General features: G+C 37.6%; 3 protein-coding genes across 6 annotated transcripts; 2 read left to right on the plus strand and 1 right to left on the minus strand.

Moving 5' to 3' along the window:
* The first annotated feature begins 235 nt into the window (after nucleotides 1-235).
* acta1b (actin alpha 1, skeletal muscle b) lies at nucleotides 236-2,895 on the plus strand. Its single transcript, XM_058386607.1, has 7 exons — nucleotides 236-394; nucleotides 982-1,121; nucleotides 1,249-1,573; nucleotides 1,690-1,851; nucleotides 1,954-2,145; nucleotides 2,243-2,424; nucleotides 2,520-2,895. The coding sequence occupies exons 2-7, from the start codon at nucleotides 993-995 to the stop codon at nucleotides 2,661-2,663; spliced, it is 1,134 nt and encodes a 377-aa protein (XP_058242590.1). The 5' UTR covers nucleotides 236-394; nucleotides 982-992; the 3' UTR covers nucleotides 2,664-2,895.
* A 1,377-nt stretch (nucleotides 2,896-4,272) lies between these two features.
* On the plus strand, nucleotides 4,273-7,110 carry ccsapb (centriole, cilia and spindle-associated protein b). 4 transcript variants are annotated; one of them, XM_058386026.1, is made up of 4 exons: nucleotides 4,273-4,384; nucleotides 5,384-5,679; nucleotides 6,304-6,596; nucleotides 6,819-7,110. In XM_058386026.1, the coding sequence occupies exons 2-4, from the start codon at nucleotides 5,388-5,390 to the stop codon at nucleotides 6,996-6,998; spliced, it is 765 nt and encodes a 254-aa protein (XP_058242009.1). In that variant the 5' UTR covers nucleotides 4,273-4,384; nucleotides 5,384-5,387; the 3' UTR covers nucleotides 6,999-7,110. The 4 variants fall into 4 exon arrangements, with proteins under 4 accessions (XP_058242009.1, XP_058242008.1, XP_058242007.1 ...); XM_058386025.1 differs by having other exon boundaries at nucleotides 4,278-4,384; nucleotides 5,381-5,679; XM_058386024.1 differs by lacking the exon at nucleotides 4,273-4,384 and adding an exon at nucleotides 4,391-5,108 and having other exon boundaries at nucleotides 5,381-5,679.
* A 1,656-nt stretch (nucleotides 7,111-8,766) lies between these two features.
* Nucleotides 8,767-18,011, minus strand: rab4a (RAB4a, member RAS oncogene family). The gene is made up of 8 exons (XM_058386028.1): nucleotides 17,861-18,011; nucleotides 16,591-16,671; nucleotides 16,356-16,470; nucleotides 15,443-15,505; nucleotides 13,420-13,574; nucleotides 12,890-12,985; nucleotides 12,675-12,805; nucleotides 8,767-10,269 (listed from the first exon to the last, which is right to left on the minus strand). The coding sequence occupies exons 1-7, from the start codon at nucleotides 17,874-17,876 to the stop codon at nucleotides 12,690-12,692; spliced, it is 642 nt and encodes a 213-aa protein (XP_058242011.1). The 5' UTR covers nucleotides 17,877-18,011; the 3' UTR covers nucleotides 8,767-10,269; nucleotides 12,675-12,689.
* Nucleotides 18,012-18,152: the final 141 nt, after the last annotated feature.

An 18,152-nucleotide genomic window follows, 5' to 3' on the forward strand; every position in this document is an offset into this window, starting at 1 on the left:
CTTGCTGCCGCTGAATCCCACTGAATAATCAGAAGAGACAGCCTACTCTCAGTCATGCCAGCGTAGTAGGATGCACCATGTGCGATTAGAGTGGTAATGAAAACATACACTCCCCATATACGGCTCGAGCGCCGTGGCTTCACATCAGGACTATCACCGTATTAGGACAGCCATGCACACTTCCAGCCGGGAGTCCCGTACGCTTACCGCCCAAGAACCTAATATGGCCAAAGATTGGGAAAAAATCCAATTGAGCACATGGAGCCTGTTCAATGGGCGGGAAATCTAGGTAAACGGGTATAAAAGTTTGCCAAGGCCAGCAGTTACCCTGTAGCTGGAACCATCAGAGGTTTCTTTCTGCATTGAGCTTCATCTTAGAAGGGCACCACCAACGGTAAGGAGATCTGACCAAACCACACCATAGCCCTCGTGCAACAAGGACTGTTTGCTTTGTTCTATTTACCTTAATGACATTAACCAGATTACCTGATACTAATTCACCAGGGTGATGCACAGCATAAAGTTTAATTAATGTGTTCATATAAACTGAACTCCATGCTGGGAGATTTTGCTGGGCACGTGGTGCAAAAATAAAACGGACAAACTATTTAATTTATTGTTTTATATACATGTGGCAATACAAACATTTATGTTTAAACTCTAACCACAGTTTTATTATTTAAACGCATAGTTCTGAACATTTAACAAAAGCCAAACGATTTCGACTGCAATTCATTTATAAAGCGCTCGGTGACCTCTCTCTTAGCAATCACAGCATGAAATTAAAACTAACCGATTTTCCAACCTAAATATGATTAATTACATTATTACAATTTTATAAATAATTCATTAGTGTGATAGAAATCAGTGTATACTATTTACAATGGTTGAAAGAATAGTATTGTGGGGTTTTTTACCTATTTTTTTCTGTGCATCATGTGCTACAAACTACTCACTCTCTGATATCAAATTAACTCACAGAACCTGCCAAAATGTGTGACGATGACGAGACTACCGCCTTGGTGTGCGACAACGGCTCAGGCCTGGTGAAGGCTGGCTTCGCCGGTGATGACGCCCCCAGGGCTGTGTTCCCTTCCATCGTTGGTCGCCCACGTCATCAGGTATGGTTTTATAAATACTGTAATTATAACCATCACAATACTGTAATAGAGCTTTTTAATAATGAGATATTGTCAATGGCAAATAAATACTCAATATAATATTAAACTTAGCTTTTCTCTCCTTAAGGGTGTCATGGTGGGTATGGGTCAGAAAGACTCCTACGTAGGTGATGAAGCTCAGAGCAAGAGGGGTATCCTCACTCTGAAGTATCCAGTTGAGCATGGTATCATTACCAACTGGGATGATATGGAGAAGATTTGGCATCATACCTTCTACAATGAGCTCCGTGTTGCCCCTGAGGAGCACCCCACCCTGCTCACTGAGGCTCCCCTGAACCCCAAGGCTAACCGTGAGAAGATGACCCAGATCATGTTTGAGACCTTTAACGTCCCTGCCATGTATGTGGCCATCCAGGCTGTGCTGTCTCTGTATGCTTCTGGCCGTACCACTGGTGAGAAATTTGCCTTCACAAACTTTGAGTTTTTAAGTCCTACATAAGGACTAACATTATGCACAGAAAGTAGCAAAACTTGAGGCACTGACTTGACACTTTTTGCTGTAATTCAGGTATTGTGCTGGATTCTGGTGATGGTGTCACCCACAATGTCCCCATCTATGAGGGTTATGCTCTGCCCCACGCCATCATGCGTCTGGATCTGGCTGGTCGCGATCTGACTGACTACCTCATGAAGATCCTGACTGAGCGTGGCTACTCTTTTGTCACAACCGGTAAATATTATTTGTCTTTCTTGGAGTTTTGTTCGCATCTTTATTGGGTTGATCTTAAACATTTTAAAATTGCTTTTTGACTCAAACAATTCTCCATAACAGCCGAGCGTGAGATTGTGCGTGACATCAAGGAGAAGCTGTGCTATGTTGCTCTGGACTTTGAGAATGAGATGGCCACTGCTGCTTCCTCCTCCTCCCTGGAGAAGAGCTATGAGTTGCCTGATGGTCAGGTTATCACCATTGGTAACGAGCGTTTCCGTTGCCCAGAGACCCTCTTCCAGCCTTCTTTCATTGGTGGGTAATTAACAGACTCTCTTTACAACATAAGCTATGTCTACAGCATCTGTAACTGTAAGTCATTTTATACTGATCTTCATCTTTATCTGAAAAGGTATGGAGTCTGCTGGCATCCATGAGACTGCCTACAACAGCATCATGAAGTGTGACATTGACATCAGGAAGGACCTGTATGCCAACAATGTATTGTCTGGTGGTACCACCATGTACCCTGGTATTGCTGACCGTATGCAGAAGGAGATCACTGCTCTGGCCCCCAGCACAATGAAGATCAAGGTAATTGAATATTGTATTTTCTCACATGTATCTTCATTATACACCTACAATGATGTGGCCATTTCTGAAACACATTTATTTCTCTTTTATTCCAGATCATTGCCCCACCTGAGCGTAAGTACTCTGTATGGATTGGTGGCTCCATCTTGGCTTCCCTGTCCACCTTCCAACAGATGTGGATCACTAAGCAGGAATACGATGAGGCCGGACCCAGCATTGTCCACCGCAAGTGCTTCTAAATCCACAGTGATTGTTATCATCTGTGTCTACGTGCCATAATTCGAGCAGCAGTGAAGCGCTCCACTGTCAAGGGACAGATTTATTTAAAATATATTTTGTAACCCAGTGTTATGCGATGAATATACTTCAGTGAAGAATAAGCAACATCAAGATGATTGACATTCTATGTCATACAACACAATGTGAAATGTACATACATATTAATTTATTAAAGTCCATTATTTGGTATCATTTTTGTCTTTGGAATTTTGATTTTATGGGCATATTTGCTTGACATACACCTTTTGTTGTGACTTGTCCTTTGGCTAATTCACATTCAAAACATTATTTCAGCACACATTCTTCTACTTCAGAGAGATTCAACTCATTATGGATATATACTATAGTAATGGAATAATAATCAAGTATTTCAACATTAGCCTTTCAGCAACCCTTACTAGTTACACTAACCATGAAATTGAAAAAAAGGTTTTAAGTTGTCCAAGAGTGGTCATTAAGGTCATCTCTATTTTTAACACACTTTACCCACTGAATGCACTTGAGGTGAATGAAAACTGACACACCAGTTATCTTAACTATGTCTGGCTTGTTTTCTTCTTTGAGCCATAGCTGATATTTGACCCTTGCCAGTAATTCGCTGCCTTCTGAATAGGCCTATATGAATATGAGATATGTTTAAATTTATTCTTTGATGCCCATAACTAATATAAGTGAATCAAGGTGGCAACAAGTATTAATTTCCTTGTCTGCTATCAGCTGAGATGCTAGTCCTTCACAACCAAGTTGAGAACAAGGTACAGTGGCCAAACCATTTAGTTCAAACTAATTTCCGTTTAATTCAATTTAATTTGCTTGGCAATAAATATTGCCACAAAGAAGCTTTACAGAAATAGAAAGGGAAAAATTCCCTGATACAATGTGAGGAACCCTTGAGAGGAACCTGGCACAAAACAAAACTCATTCGCTTTTAGGAGACGCTAAATAGTGGGATTATAAAAATTTTAGTTTATCTCATCTTTTTTATGCAGATATTAAACACTGTCAACTTAAAAAACTGCCTACTTATTGATTTTTTGTCATTCAGCAGTGTAACGGAATTAATGATGTTTCAGTTTCCTCATTTAATAGTGGCACATTGTGTCCAACCTTGGTGTCCAGGGGCATTGCTTACTCTAGACCATCCCTAGAAACACCAATGTAAATCTATATAATTATAAAAATAAAATAATGTAACTGACCTGAAAAGTTGACGATTCCTACTGAAAACAATCCAGCTTGGTCTGAGCAGCTTTCGTCAAGTTATTTTACAGCTTCCTTATTATTTGACTAAATTGATCAATCTGTAAGATTTTAGAATGATCTTACTGTTGACTGTTTTCAAAAACATTCTACCAGTTTGACCATCTCAGGATGTGTTTTTGACTTCAGACTCAAACCTAGCCGGATTTTTCAGCAGGGATATTGAACTCACTGTCATATCTCTTAAAAATAAGGTAAGCCTCTTTTATTTCCTTCCAATTCTATACTATACAGTGTTTTTTTTCTTTTGCAAGTAGCCTGACTATATGCTTGAATGGACACTAATCCCCACCTGTTGCTCTCTCCAGCGGCGGGCTTTAAGCAGTGGGCGGAGCTAAAAGCAAATCAGCACTCAACAACAGTGAAGGGTCGTGTTTTCGAGACCACCTGCTACTTTTTGCTTGGTGTGCAACCCGAAACCGTAAGTAAAACCTGATATACTCTTCCGAACCCAGATTTGGATCGATCTGACGTGACACAATGACAGGATTTCATCCATCGGCGTTCCTTTAGCAATATCATGGCGGATGGTTGTTGTCATGTAAAGAAATAGTTCAGATTGTCATCAGATCAGCTGCGGCTGCTGATAGTGAGTGAACACGGGCTTAAAAAATATAATGTTGTCTTACTATACGCAGTGTATATAATGTAAACATGGTGGACACATTATTATATAGATTACTGTTTATTTACTAAACCGCAGGCTACAGTGTAGTTGACACACAAGGCATGGTGTTTGTGGTTCACTGTGCAAACAGACGCAGTTACTGATAGCATGAATGAAAGGATTATCTCTCCATTTCACCTTGTTTATTTGTGTGAATGGGCTGAAATCCACGGTTTGAACAGATATATGTAGTTTAAAATAGGTGAATGTATAAAGGAGGGGTGTGGCAAAGCGCTGTCACGAGCAGCTGATCTGTGATTGGTTTCCTCCCAGGAAAGGGCTTTTCCTCAGTACGTGTTTTGATTTAAATGTCGCGCGGGAGAGGAAGCCTATGCACCCTTCACGTGCTATTGAAATGATTTTAATCGCGGGTTTCTGATATAACCGTTATCCACTAAAGGCTTTTATTAACCGAGTTGCATTATTAAACCTTTATTTTGTCCTCATAGCTGAGTAAAGGGCGGATCCATATTCGATAGTAAGTCTTTTTTAATCAATCAGTTTCACCATACACACTGGCTTACATTGCCTTTTGCAGCAGTATTAAGTTTTACTACACTAATACACCAGGCTAGTTAGCCAACAAACAATTGTAGGCTGCTTTGCAAATAAGAAATGCAACAATTTTGGGAGCCCCTGAATGCTGTATAAACATGTTCTAGAGAGCCATGGAGATACTTAAATAAATGTCCTCTTTTTAATGTTACTACACTGTATCCTAGACAAAAGTAATTTCCTACTTCTCTTTAGCAGGAATATGGTGACTAAACGGATTAGGTCAGAATATATGAAGAAATTTAAGGATCCGAAATGGGAAACATACGCAAAATGTTATGAGGATTTGGTGAGCTACAGACTGTCGAGGCGAATGTTGGAGCAAACACACAACCCGTGGTTTTGGGATGAATGTGGAAGCGACACAGAGTCCAGTGGCAAATGTACACCTCAGGAGAAAACTAACGAGTACAGGCAAACAGAAAAGGAGACAGGGGTGCTCGAAGAGCATGGAGCAGAAGAGGCGAGAGAACCTGATATGAGCCATATCAGAGGTAGGTTAATGTCTAAACAATAACTATATATATTAAAGCCCAGTCAGTTACTGGCATCCATAATATTACTCGAGATATCATGATATCTTGTCCTCAGGAACATGATGCTTCATCAAAACAACACGGGTGATCTGTAGATAGGCCTTTGCATTAGTATGGTATGTAGAAAGTAAGAGTATTGTGGCTGCAAAGCTAAAGTTTTAGCTGAACAATGCACTGGACAATCAGGAAAACAGGAGAATACAAAATTCTGAACTAAAGATGCAGAGATTTGTCCTGTTTTTGACTCCAGGGTTCAGCAAGCTTCTGTTGCACATGTTCTGTGGCACAACCTCAGAACTGTGATACAGGTGTCCTTTAAGATAAGTTATATCCTATGTTGTCATGCAGCATAATGTATTTAATAACACAAATTGCATGTGCTGATGGATATAAATAGAAAAGATCAATTTTCATTAGATATTGATCCACTTTTTCAAGCCAGTATGAGGCAGGTACATCCCAGGCTACTAGGAATATATCATTAATGTATGGCATTAAGGAACCCACCTTACACAACAACAGTTGGACAAAACTCTGCTTTCAAAACTTTGCAAGGGCTCAATTAATCACTTTTTTTAACAGATCAAGTAACAGAAGATGTCAAACCTCAGGAAAAGGAGGAAGAGAAAGGCACTACACTCTCCCCTGTTGGCCCTGTCATCCCACCAGAAAAGTATCCACATGTTCAGAGCAATACAAAAAGCAAACCAAGGCATTTATACAAGACAACCCGAACTAAAGCCAAGCAACACATTACCAAAGACATTGACAAAGAAAGCAGACATCCCTTTGCTATGTATGGCTCAGGAGAGAGACAGGCAGATATGGCCTCAAAAAGAACGCACAATGTTGGTCCAGCAGCATCAACCAAGGAGGTGAGCATTACATGGCAGAAGAATATTAATATTTCAGTCCTTGTGAAGAATTTTTAGCTGTAGACAATTGGGATTGAGCATTTTCTTTCTGGACAAGTATGTATCTCTGTATCGATCATGTTTGTACATGGGAGAAAATTGCAACTGTTTCAGAACTAAAATGTTTACAAGGGTTGATTAAATTTGTTTATGAAAATTTATGGAAATTTTCTCTGCGCTTAGATCCATGAGTCGGCACTACGAGCAAAAAACAGGCGAGAAGGTGAGAAACAGATGAAGAGAATGGACAAGCGAAGAGCAAAATCAGCTGACTTGGAAAAGTTGAGCAAAAGCAAGCTCGTCCCTGATTATAACCCTTGGATGACGGAGTATATGCGTTGCTTCTCTGCAAGGTCACAGTAAAAGTTTGAGACTGCCAGTAACATTCCTTCCAGTTCCAGGTAGAAGTGTGTTTCCAGCTTGCCTGTCTTCCTAAATGGCTTGCTATCATGAAAAATCAAATGACAAAATTACATTTTAGGTCTGTGCTAATTATTTTATCTTGCTTGGCCAATTTCTTGTCACATTTGTTGAATGGTATTAGTTACCAAAGTTTTAACAAATGTCAGGGATCATTAAAATTTATGGATTTTATGTTGTAGTTTAAAGCTACAGTCAGCCACCACAGCATTCTCTAAGAGACTGTCAACATTTATACTATAAACTATGTTATATGTTATATTTGCATTGGTGCAGAGCCTCAAATCTGGCTTGTCAATTGCAGTAATCCCTAAAAGCTGCTCACTGTTAAGGTTCAGAAGCTAGTGTGAGCATTTTTCAGTAATTGTAATTTGCATCATGAACATATCCTGAATGTACTGAAGGTGCAAGATAAATTTTAGACTCTGGTTTATTTAGTATTTTCTAGGAATTGTGTGTCAGTTTTGATGGGTTATTTTTGCCATATTGCAGTGGCAAATTATAGACAAATATAATAGATAAAAATATAAAAATAAAAAAGATGGAAATATATAGATAAATTTACACTCAATCCATTCCATAGTGTGATTTGGGGCATAAATGTAACTTTCACTGAGTACTTGTTCCACTTTTTTATGTCTGTTTATGTAATAGACTTCCAAATAATGCATTTTTCATCATCGGCATATCACACAATTTTACTGTAAAGTTTTAGAAAACTGTTGGTCTAAATTAAAATCTTATCTTTTTTTGTCAATGTCCAGAGCACTTTTTGAAGTACAAAAGTTCTCACTATCTACAGTGTATATCTTGATTGAAGTGGGCTAAAAGCTTTGATAAAATATCTCTGGTTTAATGTGAAGATGTATTCTTTATTATTTCTCAACGTATGTAATGTTAGATATTATGTGTAATATCTTTTTCAGGGAGGGTTTGTAAAACTGCAGTTTTTCTCCTTGATAAAAGGTCCTACTGCTGTGTTCTACCTCAGAAGTGGTTCATAAATAATGCATAAAATACGAAGAGGGATTCATTGGAACATCATGATAAAATAACATGAAATGCCACGAATTGCAGGTATTACATGCCAGGTTTTCATAAAGATTTTTAAAGTGAGAGCATTGAACACCATCACATACTCCTGTTCTGCAAAATATTGTGCCGAATGGTGCACCAGTATTTTGCCCTTGTTAATGTAACATTTATAACAATTAACATCCTAAAAGTCTGCTGACCTTGTAGTAGTGGATTAGGCAGGTTTCCAGGTTTTGTAAAAACAAAAATGGCATTAATATTTCTCAAGGATGTTAAATCAGGTATTATTCTGTATTAGTTATTTGTGTAATGGTGACTTGTAATAGCAATTAGAACGAAGCCATAATGTTGCTTCTGAGCCACACAAGCACAAAGATCTACCGATTATCGTTTATGTAAAAAGCTGAGGAATCTAGTTTTGAAGGGTGACTAGATATGACTTTGTGATTTTGGCTGTATGTTAATGTGCAGTAGTGCATCTGAACAGTGACAGTAATGGGATTTTGTGTTATTCACTGCAGACTGGTGGGGTTATGGTTTTTACACTCTCAGCTGTAGTGTTCATATTATTAGTACTTGAAACGGTTAGAGATGTTAATATTGCTTAAGACCATGCCATAGTGTGTTACTCAAATGTATTAATAAAACTTTTTTTTTTTAGTTTCATCACAATGTGTTTGTATTTTTTGTTACCTTTATTGTTTACAGAGATGCCATCCAAAATTATTGTACAACATGGAAATACACATGGGGTAAAATGATTCTATTAAAATAATTTAATATAATATTAGCATAATCTGTTTGAAAGGAGTGTATCAGTGTAAGTCAGCTGATGTTTCCAAGTAAGCCTAGACCATATCATAATTATATCTTTCAACAAAATTAGTGATATCTGAAATTACACTGGTCTTAGCCTTGCTCCCATCTATTCCTTTTACAGTTGTATTAGACAAAAACAAAACAGCAAGGGTAATAATTATTACAACATTTCCTCTCTCCTCAAAAAGTGTGGCTTTGTAGCAATAACATAATGCAAATAACTTGTATGGCTTGTGAAGCATGTGCTCCTATTAACAGTTAACTGTAAACATTTTCAGCAGTGTATGCATACAATGTTGAACCACAGACAATACTTCCCACCTCTGTTATCAGTAACACAGCCATGTTAAAAAAATAAATTGAAATGAATGAAATACAGGACCGAACACATTTTTCCGAAATGTATGAATGAAGCTGAATGCAGATACAATTACATTTAAAAATGTGATGATACATTTAATAACACTTGGCATGAGATAGTCAAAAGAACATTTTTAAACATGACAACAGCAGTTAAGTATGCTGTGCAAGGTAACACTTTGTAGTAACAGTGACTTCTCAATGTATTTCATTTTTTTAGATTTTCACTACTATATATGAATAGAAGATAAGTCTGTGACTCGATATATACTATAATTTGACATTCCAGGTTTCAAAAGTAACATACCTTCTGATATAAGTATATATATATATATATATATATATGTGTGTGTGTGTGTGTGTGTGTGTGTGTGCGAAAATAAAGTAAATGTAAAACCATGGAATTAAACAACAGTGCGTGCTTTTCAAAGAAAGCATTCACATTTATAAAACATGATTTTATATCTGGTAAAGTAATACACAGATTTATATATATATCTATATAATCAGTGTTCAGCCTTTTATAGCTATATATATATATATAATCAGTATTACTTTACGGGATGAAATGATACATATGTCATCAGCAAAAAATAAAAAATAGAAAATGATTAAAATCAAAGTTTTCAGCTGATATGACCTAACCCATAGCACTCCTGAGCTGATAAAACCTAATCATTCAAGTTATGGAAATGCAGTCCGTAAACATGCTTCAAAATAATGATTTAAGTTCTTCTTTACACAAGACCTAAATACTTTAATAGGAGTAGGACAGGAAATAGAGGGTTTAATGGGTCAAGCTCAGTGCAGAACATTCAGCAAGGGCCTAGATTCATCATCCTCGGTTGGTGTCTTTGCCTCGACCCGGATTGTTCTAGAGCACAGCGGCGTCCCAAGATGTCAGGCTTGTCTGGGCCGAAGAAAAAGGAAGGAGAGGGAAGAGTTTCTCCACTGTTTTGGGTCTGTTGTCCCATTCCCAAAATAATCTTTACAAAATGTTCTGTAAAGAAATCAGTGAAACCTTGAAAACATGTAAGGAATAAAAAACAGCATATTTTGTGTCTGGTGGTGTAATATAGCCAGACCCAAAGTGATGAGCTATTACAAGCCAAAGTTTATTATTTTCCTATAACAGCATATTATACTGCTTAATTCCTCAAATCACAGCAATTTGCCAGCAATTAAAAAAAAATAAATTGAAAATGACATCTTCCTCTTCATTCATTTATTTTTACATTTGAATTCACAGCCTTTTATAGCTATCAATCACTTACATTATAACAGCTATAAAGAATAATCACCTCACAAGTCTCTTTTTTCTCTTAAACTTAAGAAAACAAAATTTGAGGTTAGTCATTTGGTCAATCATTGTACTGCTGCCAAGTGCTAATGACACTGTCTCCTAACAAAAAAACATATGAGTTATTATTTGTTAAATAAAATCTTTTATCCATTTTATTAGCCTTAGATTATGTGGAGTGCCCAGCCTATAGATATGCTAACATTAGAACAAACACACTTATATGTAACATGTAACTCATGGTAAAACTAAATGTAAAATAAGCCTGTTTTTTGAATAATAACTTTACTACTATCAGATAGTGGTGGTATAAACGATGAATCAACCCCTTCTCACCAATACATGTGAAAATTGATACATACATTCATGAAAGAGGGTCATTCACTAATTCTACATATGCACAATAACCATTCAAATATTAATAACTTCTTTTAGCTTTAAAATAATTGACTTAATACATGTTATCTTCCACGTCAAAGTGCAGTTTTCGGGCAGTGCAAATAAATGTGTTGCCTTGCTTATTTAAATGATTAGTAACAAAATACACAGGTCATAAATCCTATGTTTAGCACATCACAGCACATCATACATTCATGTACTAAAATATATGGTACAAAACCAAGCAAGATCATTTTCAAAAAGCTGTAATTTTCACAAAGGAATGCTGACTTTCAATTAAAGGAGAGCCAAACCACTTCCCTTCTTATACATTTCTTAGTATTGGGTTTCAAGTAGTCTATGTGTGGCTGCATGTTAATTAGCTTTCTCCTTTCATAGATACCTTGGATCCTGGACCACCTTAGATCTCTATTTCTGGTTAGCATTCCAAAGTAGCCAAATAAGGTGCCTAAGATGCTAAGGGTCTCAGAAGGACACAGAGAGTCTGGAGTTATATATAACTGATAGCCTGCAATGTTCTGTATTTGTATGTGAGTGCTGTCTAACTGATAAGTTCTAGGGGTGGGAATAAAGGTTTAGGCACTTGTTCTTACTCTAGTTGGGAAAGATGGTTACCCTGGGTGTGTATCTCTATCTGTGAATGTATGTGGGGGAGGCTGGAGAAAGGCATGTTTAGAGTGGCTCAGCATCGCTGTGTCATCGTCACTCGGGCATGCAGAAGCAAACCTGATCAGCCCTCAAGGGGCATTAATGACCAAAATAGCCCCCTATATTAAAGTGGACTCCGCCTTCCCTGGGCAAACTAAATACAGAACAGATGCTGCTGAGCTTCTACCACCAAAATCCTTTTACAGACAAGAAGGAAAGGAAGGGGAGACGACAGGCCATTATAATAAGCTAGGAGTGTTAAACTCCAATCACAGGGTGTCTGCAGTCCTAGAAAGATTTATATTTTCACTCTCTATAATACACATCTGATTTAGCTATATAGCTGGTGGACTGAATCTGGTCAATGTATGATGGCCTTCCCAGACTACACTCTGATGCCCATTGCTAGGGCAATGACTGAATCATTTCTGTTATTTGGTATTATAAGTGCTACATATAGTAATAATGTAATATACTGCATACTGTCAATTTGAGCCTTATAAATAGCCCCAAAACAGCTGACATCAAAATTATAATTTAAATAGCAAAGACAACAAGGCGCAATAAAAATGTTTCTCAATGAAAATGCTTTCTGATTTCTCACTTTAATACATAATGTAAAATTAACCAATGACTGATTGAAATTACTAATAAAAAATTGCTTGGTGCAAAACTACTAATATACTGCATGCATACAATGTTAGATAGAAATTAAATCCTGGCACAAGCAAGATGCAAATGTCTAAGAACTTCAAAAGACAAATCTGAAATATCTGAATGTGACCCATTCTATCTCATATGAAAACTCTTAAAAGCCTTGCTATTTTTAGCAAGTGTAGGGTTTTAAGCTGCATATAAGAGTAGCACAGTGCATTGGTTATATCTGCATTGCAAAGGTGAGTGAGGTTGTCTCAGATGCCTGGGTTCGAAATGCCAGGGGTACACATTTCCTTATTTATTCCAACACAGATGAGGACGTACCACACAGTTGTGTTTTGGTTACTCACATATGGGGAACCAATTATATCAAAGCTTTGTTTTAAAAGGTTTTGTCTCACCTGGCCTTTGGTTCTCTAACAACCACACTCCTGCACGCTCTCAGCCTGAGCTCGTCTTGGGGAACGAAGCTGCCGTAGTGCTGCATCACCATACTGAATCCCTGAACCCATTCGCTCTGGATCTAGCTCACCTGACCAACACAACAAAATCCTATTAGAAGAGGATATCCTAAATGACTTGACACATAAATTCAGCGTGAACTCCCTGCTTTTACCTGATTCTATTTTGTTGAGGATTTTGCGTGCACACTGGATGAAGGCCTCTTCCACATTTTCCCCGGTTAAAGCACTGGTCTCTAGAAACATAAGCTCTAGAGTACACAAATATATAAGCTTAATTTTATGAATTAAATACTGCAAGTTAACCTCTAGTGGTCTGATTGGTTTTGAATACTTTAGTAGGCCCTTTTCCATCTAGGTCAAGTTTCTTTTGGAGGGGGTGGGAATGGGGCACGTTCACTGAAATAAGAGCATGGTAGTCCCTGGAATGTTAGAGCTAATTTACAGTCCTGCAGTGGCCCCTTGTGGTGCATAGTTCTAAGTACTAATTGTGACATTTAAAACATTTATAACTAAATTAAAAATAGGGCAAAATACTACTTAATTCAACAATAATGGGTTAAATATTTTGAACATTTCAAAATAAATTATAATTTCATATTTAGTATGAATTTTTCTTATTAATCTGGGTAGACAGTAATGTTTAAATCATTCAGTGTACATACTGGAGCTTAGTAAAACTTACCATTCTCCTGAGCGAAGCGAGACGCCTCCAGAAAGGTGACCTCCCGATCAGCATCCAGGTCCTTCTTATTACCACACAGTATTATAACAATGTTCTGACTGGCTAACATCCTGGCATCTGTCAGCCAATTGGTCAGAGCGTTGTATGTCTCCCGACTTATGTGAAAATTAGAAAATATCAGAAAGAATAGAAGTAAGTTTGCATATCACTTTTTTTAAAACATTTTTTTTTTTTAAATTCCATACAGGCAACAAAACACTCCACAACAAACTAAGATGTGTTATAAACGCAGTTGAAGCAAAATACAAAATAGAACATGACAGGTGGTGCTGTTATAGGAAAATCATCGCCAGTTACTCATTTTCCTATTGCAACACTTAAGTTTTTCATTTCTCTTATACAACAGCAATTTGCCATTTTCTGTTTTTAATTAAAAAAAGACATCCATATTTCTATACATTTATAGGTGCATTAAACAAGTTGGACCTTTGTGTTATTAGCAGATATAAACATTTATATCACCGGACATTTTTAAACAGCGAAATGTAAGCATCAAAACTGTATTTATTTAACTACAAAAATACAGAGTAGGCTGACATACTAACATACTCTTTCACAAATTAAAAAGTGCCTCAACAGGCACAGAATAAATACCATATTATTATTTCCAAAACCTACTCTGTATATTTCCATATTTCCCTATTTACACACCTTTGAACTCAACACATAATTATCAGTCCAGTAACTGAGGTGTGAACACTACAGTTATACATAAAATAGTTTGTCAGGTATTTTTACTCAGAATTGTGCACAGTTTAACAAAACAGACACAGAATATGATGTTTGTCTTTTTCTTACTTTTCACATAACTGACTCATTTCACTCAGTTCTTGATTTCATTTCCTCTCCCTCCACAGCAGCCATCTTTAGATCCTTATACAGCACCTGTGTTTCTTCCTGAACCTCTATTTACAGTTCTCCATCTTGTTCTGCTTATGTTTCTGTCATTAATCTTGCCGCTTCTGCATCTTCTCCAGCATGTGCAGACTCCTTACAACCAATTTCCTCAGTGCCTTAATTTTCTCCTTCCTCTTCAAGGAATCATTTAGAAGGTCTTTGATCTTTATGCCCTCTGCCTTTTCTGCAATTTCTCTGAGGAATCTTTTGCTTTACCTTAACTTTATTTCCATGCCGAACTATTACCAGGAAAAAAAATGCACCACATGGCTTCTGCTGTTCATATTACGTCCTTTTCTAGGCTTCTGGCTGTTCTTTTGCTTCTTATTGGGTCTACCTTTAATGACGCCTTTCTTTTAATCGGAACATAGTCTCTTTGCCTCTGCTTCTGATGCTCAGAATACCAACTTTTCTGGTTAAACCTCTCCAAGTAGTCCTGTTTGGTGGCAAGGCTAGTCATCTTTGGAAATAAAACTTATAAACTAAAACTAGTCTAAATTACAGAAAGATCCACCCAATAAGTATATGTTAACAGATATAATGGCTGTACTAAATGAGAGAAGAATGTCATTACATTTCTTATCCTTACAGCCCATCGTTCATTTCACATCCACTTCTGAAACTTACATCAAATTATAAGCATGTGGTTTAAAAAATTAATTAAAAAATGGCATGCCTCTGCAGCTCAGGCATATGGAAAACTTACTGGCTGTTACAAAATACTGCCAATGGAAACAAAGCTATATGACAACAAGTGCATAAACAGAAGGCTGTAACTCCCCTTGGAGGCAGAATCAGGATGTTATAAAAAATGATTGACCAAACAGGTTTGAGAATTTAACAGTGCTGTGGTATAAACCATATTAAATGCACCCACCAGTTAATGGAACACAGAGATCTTCTCATCTATTTATGTTACAGCCACTTAACCATTTATGTTAACATGTTTGAGTATAAAACTTGAATATGAATACTGACAGCTGGAAATGTTCCAGCTGTCAGTACATGATAATCTGAACTGTATTTGCAATAGCATGGCCTACATGACCTGTTTCTGCTAACTTACCTGGTGATGTCATAGACAAGGAGAGCTCCTGCTGCCCCTCTGTAATAGCTTCGTGTTACAGATCTGAGGAAACAAACATATCTGTTACAAACAGAAAAGGAAGACCACTGCAGTATCATTAGTTTACAGGAAATACATACCTAGCAAAAATTCATGATAAACCTGGTAAAAATGGAACATTGTTGTTGAGATGAGATATTACTCATCTTCAGTAACCAAAATATCAAATGGTCATGTCTGTGATGGATCTGGAGCCTATTCAGGCAACACTGGGTGAAAGATGGCAGAATTCACCCTGGATGGCATGCCAGTCCATCACTAGGCATCATTCACACACATCCACTGATCAGGCATAACATTATGAGCAGTGACAGGTGAAGTGAATATCACTGATTATCTCCTCATCATGGCACCTGTTAGTGGGTGGGATATATTAGGCAGCAAGTGAACATTTTGTCCTCAAAGCTGATGTGTTAGAAGCAGGAAAAATTGGCAAGTATAAGGATTTGAGCGAATTTGACAAGGGCCAAATTGTGATGGCTAGACGGTTGGGTCAGAGCATCTCCAAAACTGCAGCTCTTGTAGGGTGTTCCTGGTCTGCAGTGGTCAGAACCTATCAAAAGTATCCTTTAAGTCCTGTAAGCATCCTTTAAGACCTGTAAGTTGAAGGACTTAAAGGATCTGCTGCTAACAGCACACCTTCAGGGATCTAGCCTCGAGGGCTGTTTTGGCAAGAAAAGGGGGACCAACACAATATTTGGCAGGTGGTCATAATGTTATGCCTGGTCAGCATATACGTTCATTCATTCATTCACACCTAGGGGCAGTCTATCACAACTAACCCGCCTACCAGCATTTTTCAGAAAGCGAAACAAGATTTGTAGCCATAACACTGATTAAATGAGTCACATACCTGAACCGTTCCTGTCCTGCTGTGTCCCAAATCTGAAGTTTGACAAATTTGTTGACCACATTGATTATCTTAGAGCCAAACTCCACTCCGATTGTATGATTTGAGTCATCTTTGACTGAGGAAGCAAAGAAAAATAAATAAAAATACATATTTCAGGTATGTAAGGCAAAAATTCCTGCTATTCATGACAGGGATTTATGGTGAACTTATGTGTTTTAATTGAAAGCTAACATACATTTCTTCTCTATGAACTGGTGGAGGAGACATGATTTTCCAGTTCCCGCATTCCCGATAACAAGGAACTTAAACAGGAAATCTGCAGAGAAAAGAAAAGAAGTCTTACTTATTTCTGAAAATCATCTTATCATTTCTTAATCTGATTAGTTTATGTCTGCGCTCTAAAACGTTCACAATCCGTAATGAAGCTTAACCCCTGCTTTAATACTAAACCAAATAATCAGCTATTATTGAATGCAAAGGTTAGTATACATTTTGGACAAAATTATATATGTAATTTTGAATACAAAGACATTTAGGCATTAACAGTAAACATTAACATATTAGTTGAAATCTCTCATTCTGAATGAAATCCAAATTCTCCAATAGCTTGTGTATTCATACTATTTTATGTTTCCAATGTCTTTCCTTTCCTCAAAGCAGATTTTGTGTCCTGCCAATTGTGATATTCTTCTTCAAGAGTTGCAATATTCTTCTGTAAGTCTGTAACTTCTTCTGTAAGTTATAACTCTGCCAGATGTCAATCACTGCCTTCTATAAATCAGGTCTATTCACTACAGATCATGTTTACAATGGTAGCTGCAGGATATATATATACACACTATTCCATGTTTACATTGCTGAAATCCTTTAAAACGTGTACATATTTGCGTTTTCCCACCACAGGGAAAGCACAACTGTAATCATATTGATTTGACCGCACACCACAAACACCACTCAACTGTGCAGTGTGTGTTAACCTCAAGAAATGGGATTTTGAAGTCTTGCACTCTTTGACACAATAACTGCAAATTAAGAAAAACATGCAACTGCATGTGTTGCACAATATTCCAGGTTTTGTTTCCCGTCGAACAGCAATCACAAGGTTTTTGTGATTGCACAATACAATAATGGGATGTTGGGTGTAGCGGTGCAGGGATTACAGCAAATACGCTTCTTCCGGGCTTCATGGCGCTGTTTACATCCTAACAACCGGGGAACGGGGAGAAAAGCGTTTCCCTACCAATTTTTAACTATGTTACTCGATTCACACGTTGTAAGTGCTAGAAAGTTAATCAGTCGCTCGTCTATCAATTCTGGCATTAAACCATGTACTTGTAGTGAGATAGGTGTAACTCCCCACGGGCGTAGCTGCTTGTGTACACCGCTATATTAGCTTACGAGCCGTTATTATTGCGATGCATCACATCGGGACACCTGCTAAATCAATGCAGCACAACCTCCTGGACTCAGCTTGTACACTGGTGCACGAAATAAAGATCCCCTACCGTATGTCTCGGACATGGCAGATGTTTATTTCAGATAGCTATATTTTTCACAGCGCAGTCGAGGAGGATATTAAATAAAGGGAAAATCCCTCAGCGGGATCCGCGCATCCTGCTAGAATTCACAGGCCCCACACTTCCGCTTCCGATTTTCAGCGTAAGAGCCTGAGAGAGTGCAGCGTGAGGTGAGGGAAATTATTAAACCAAAACCATGTCATAATTTCCAGTCAATTCGACGGCAAAATATATATTTTTGTTATTCCTGGTAAGCCCATTATACAGATATATGGAAAAC

The sequence above is a fragment of the Hemibagrus wyckioides genome, linkage group LG03 (genome assembly GCF_019097595.1).
Source record: "Hemibagrus wyckioides isolate EC202008001 linkage group LG03, SWU_Hwy_1.0, whole genome shotgun sequence".
NCBI lineage: Eukaryota > Metazoa > Chordata > Actinopteri > Siluriformes > Bagridae > Hemibagrus > Hemibagrus wyckioides.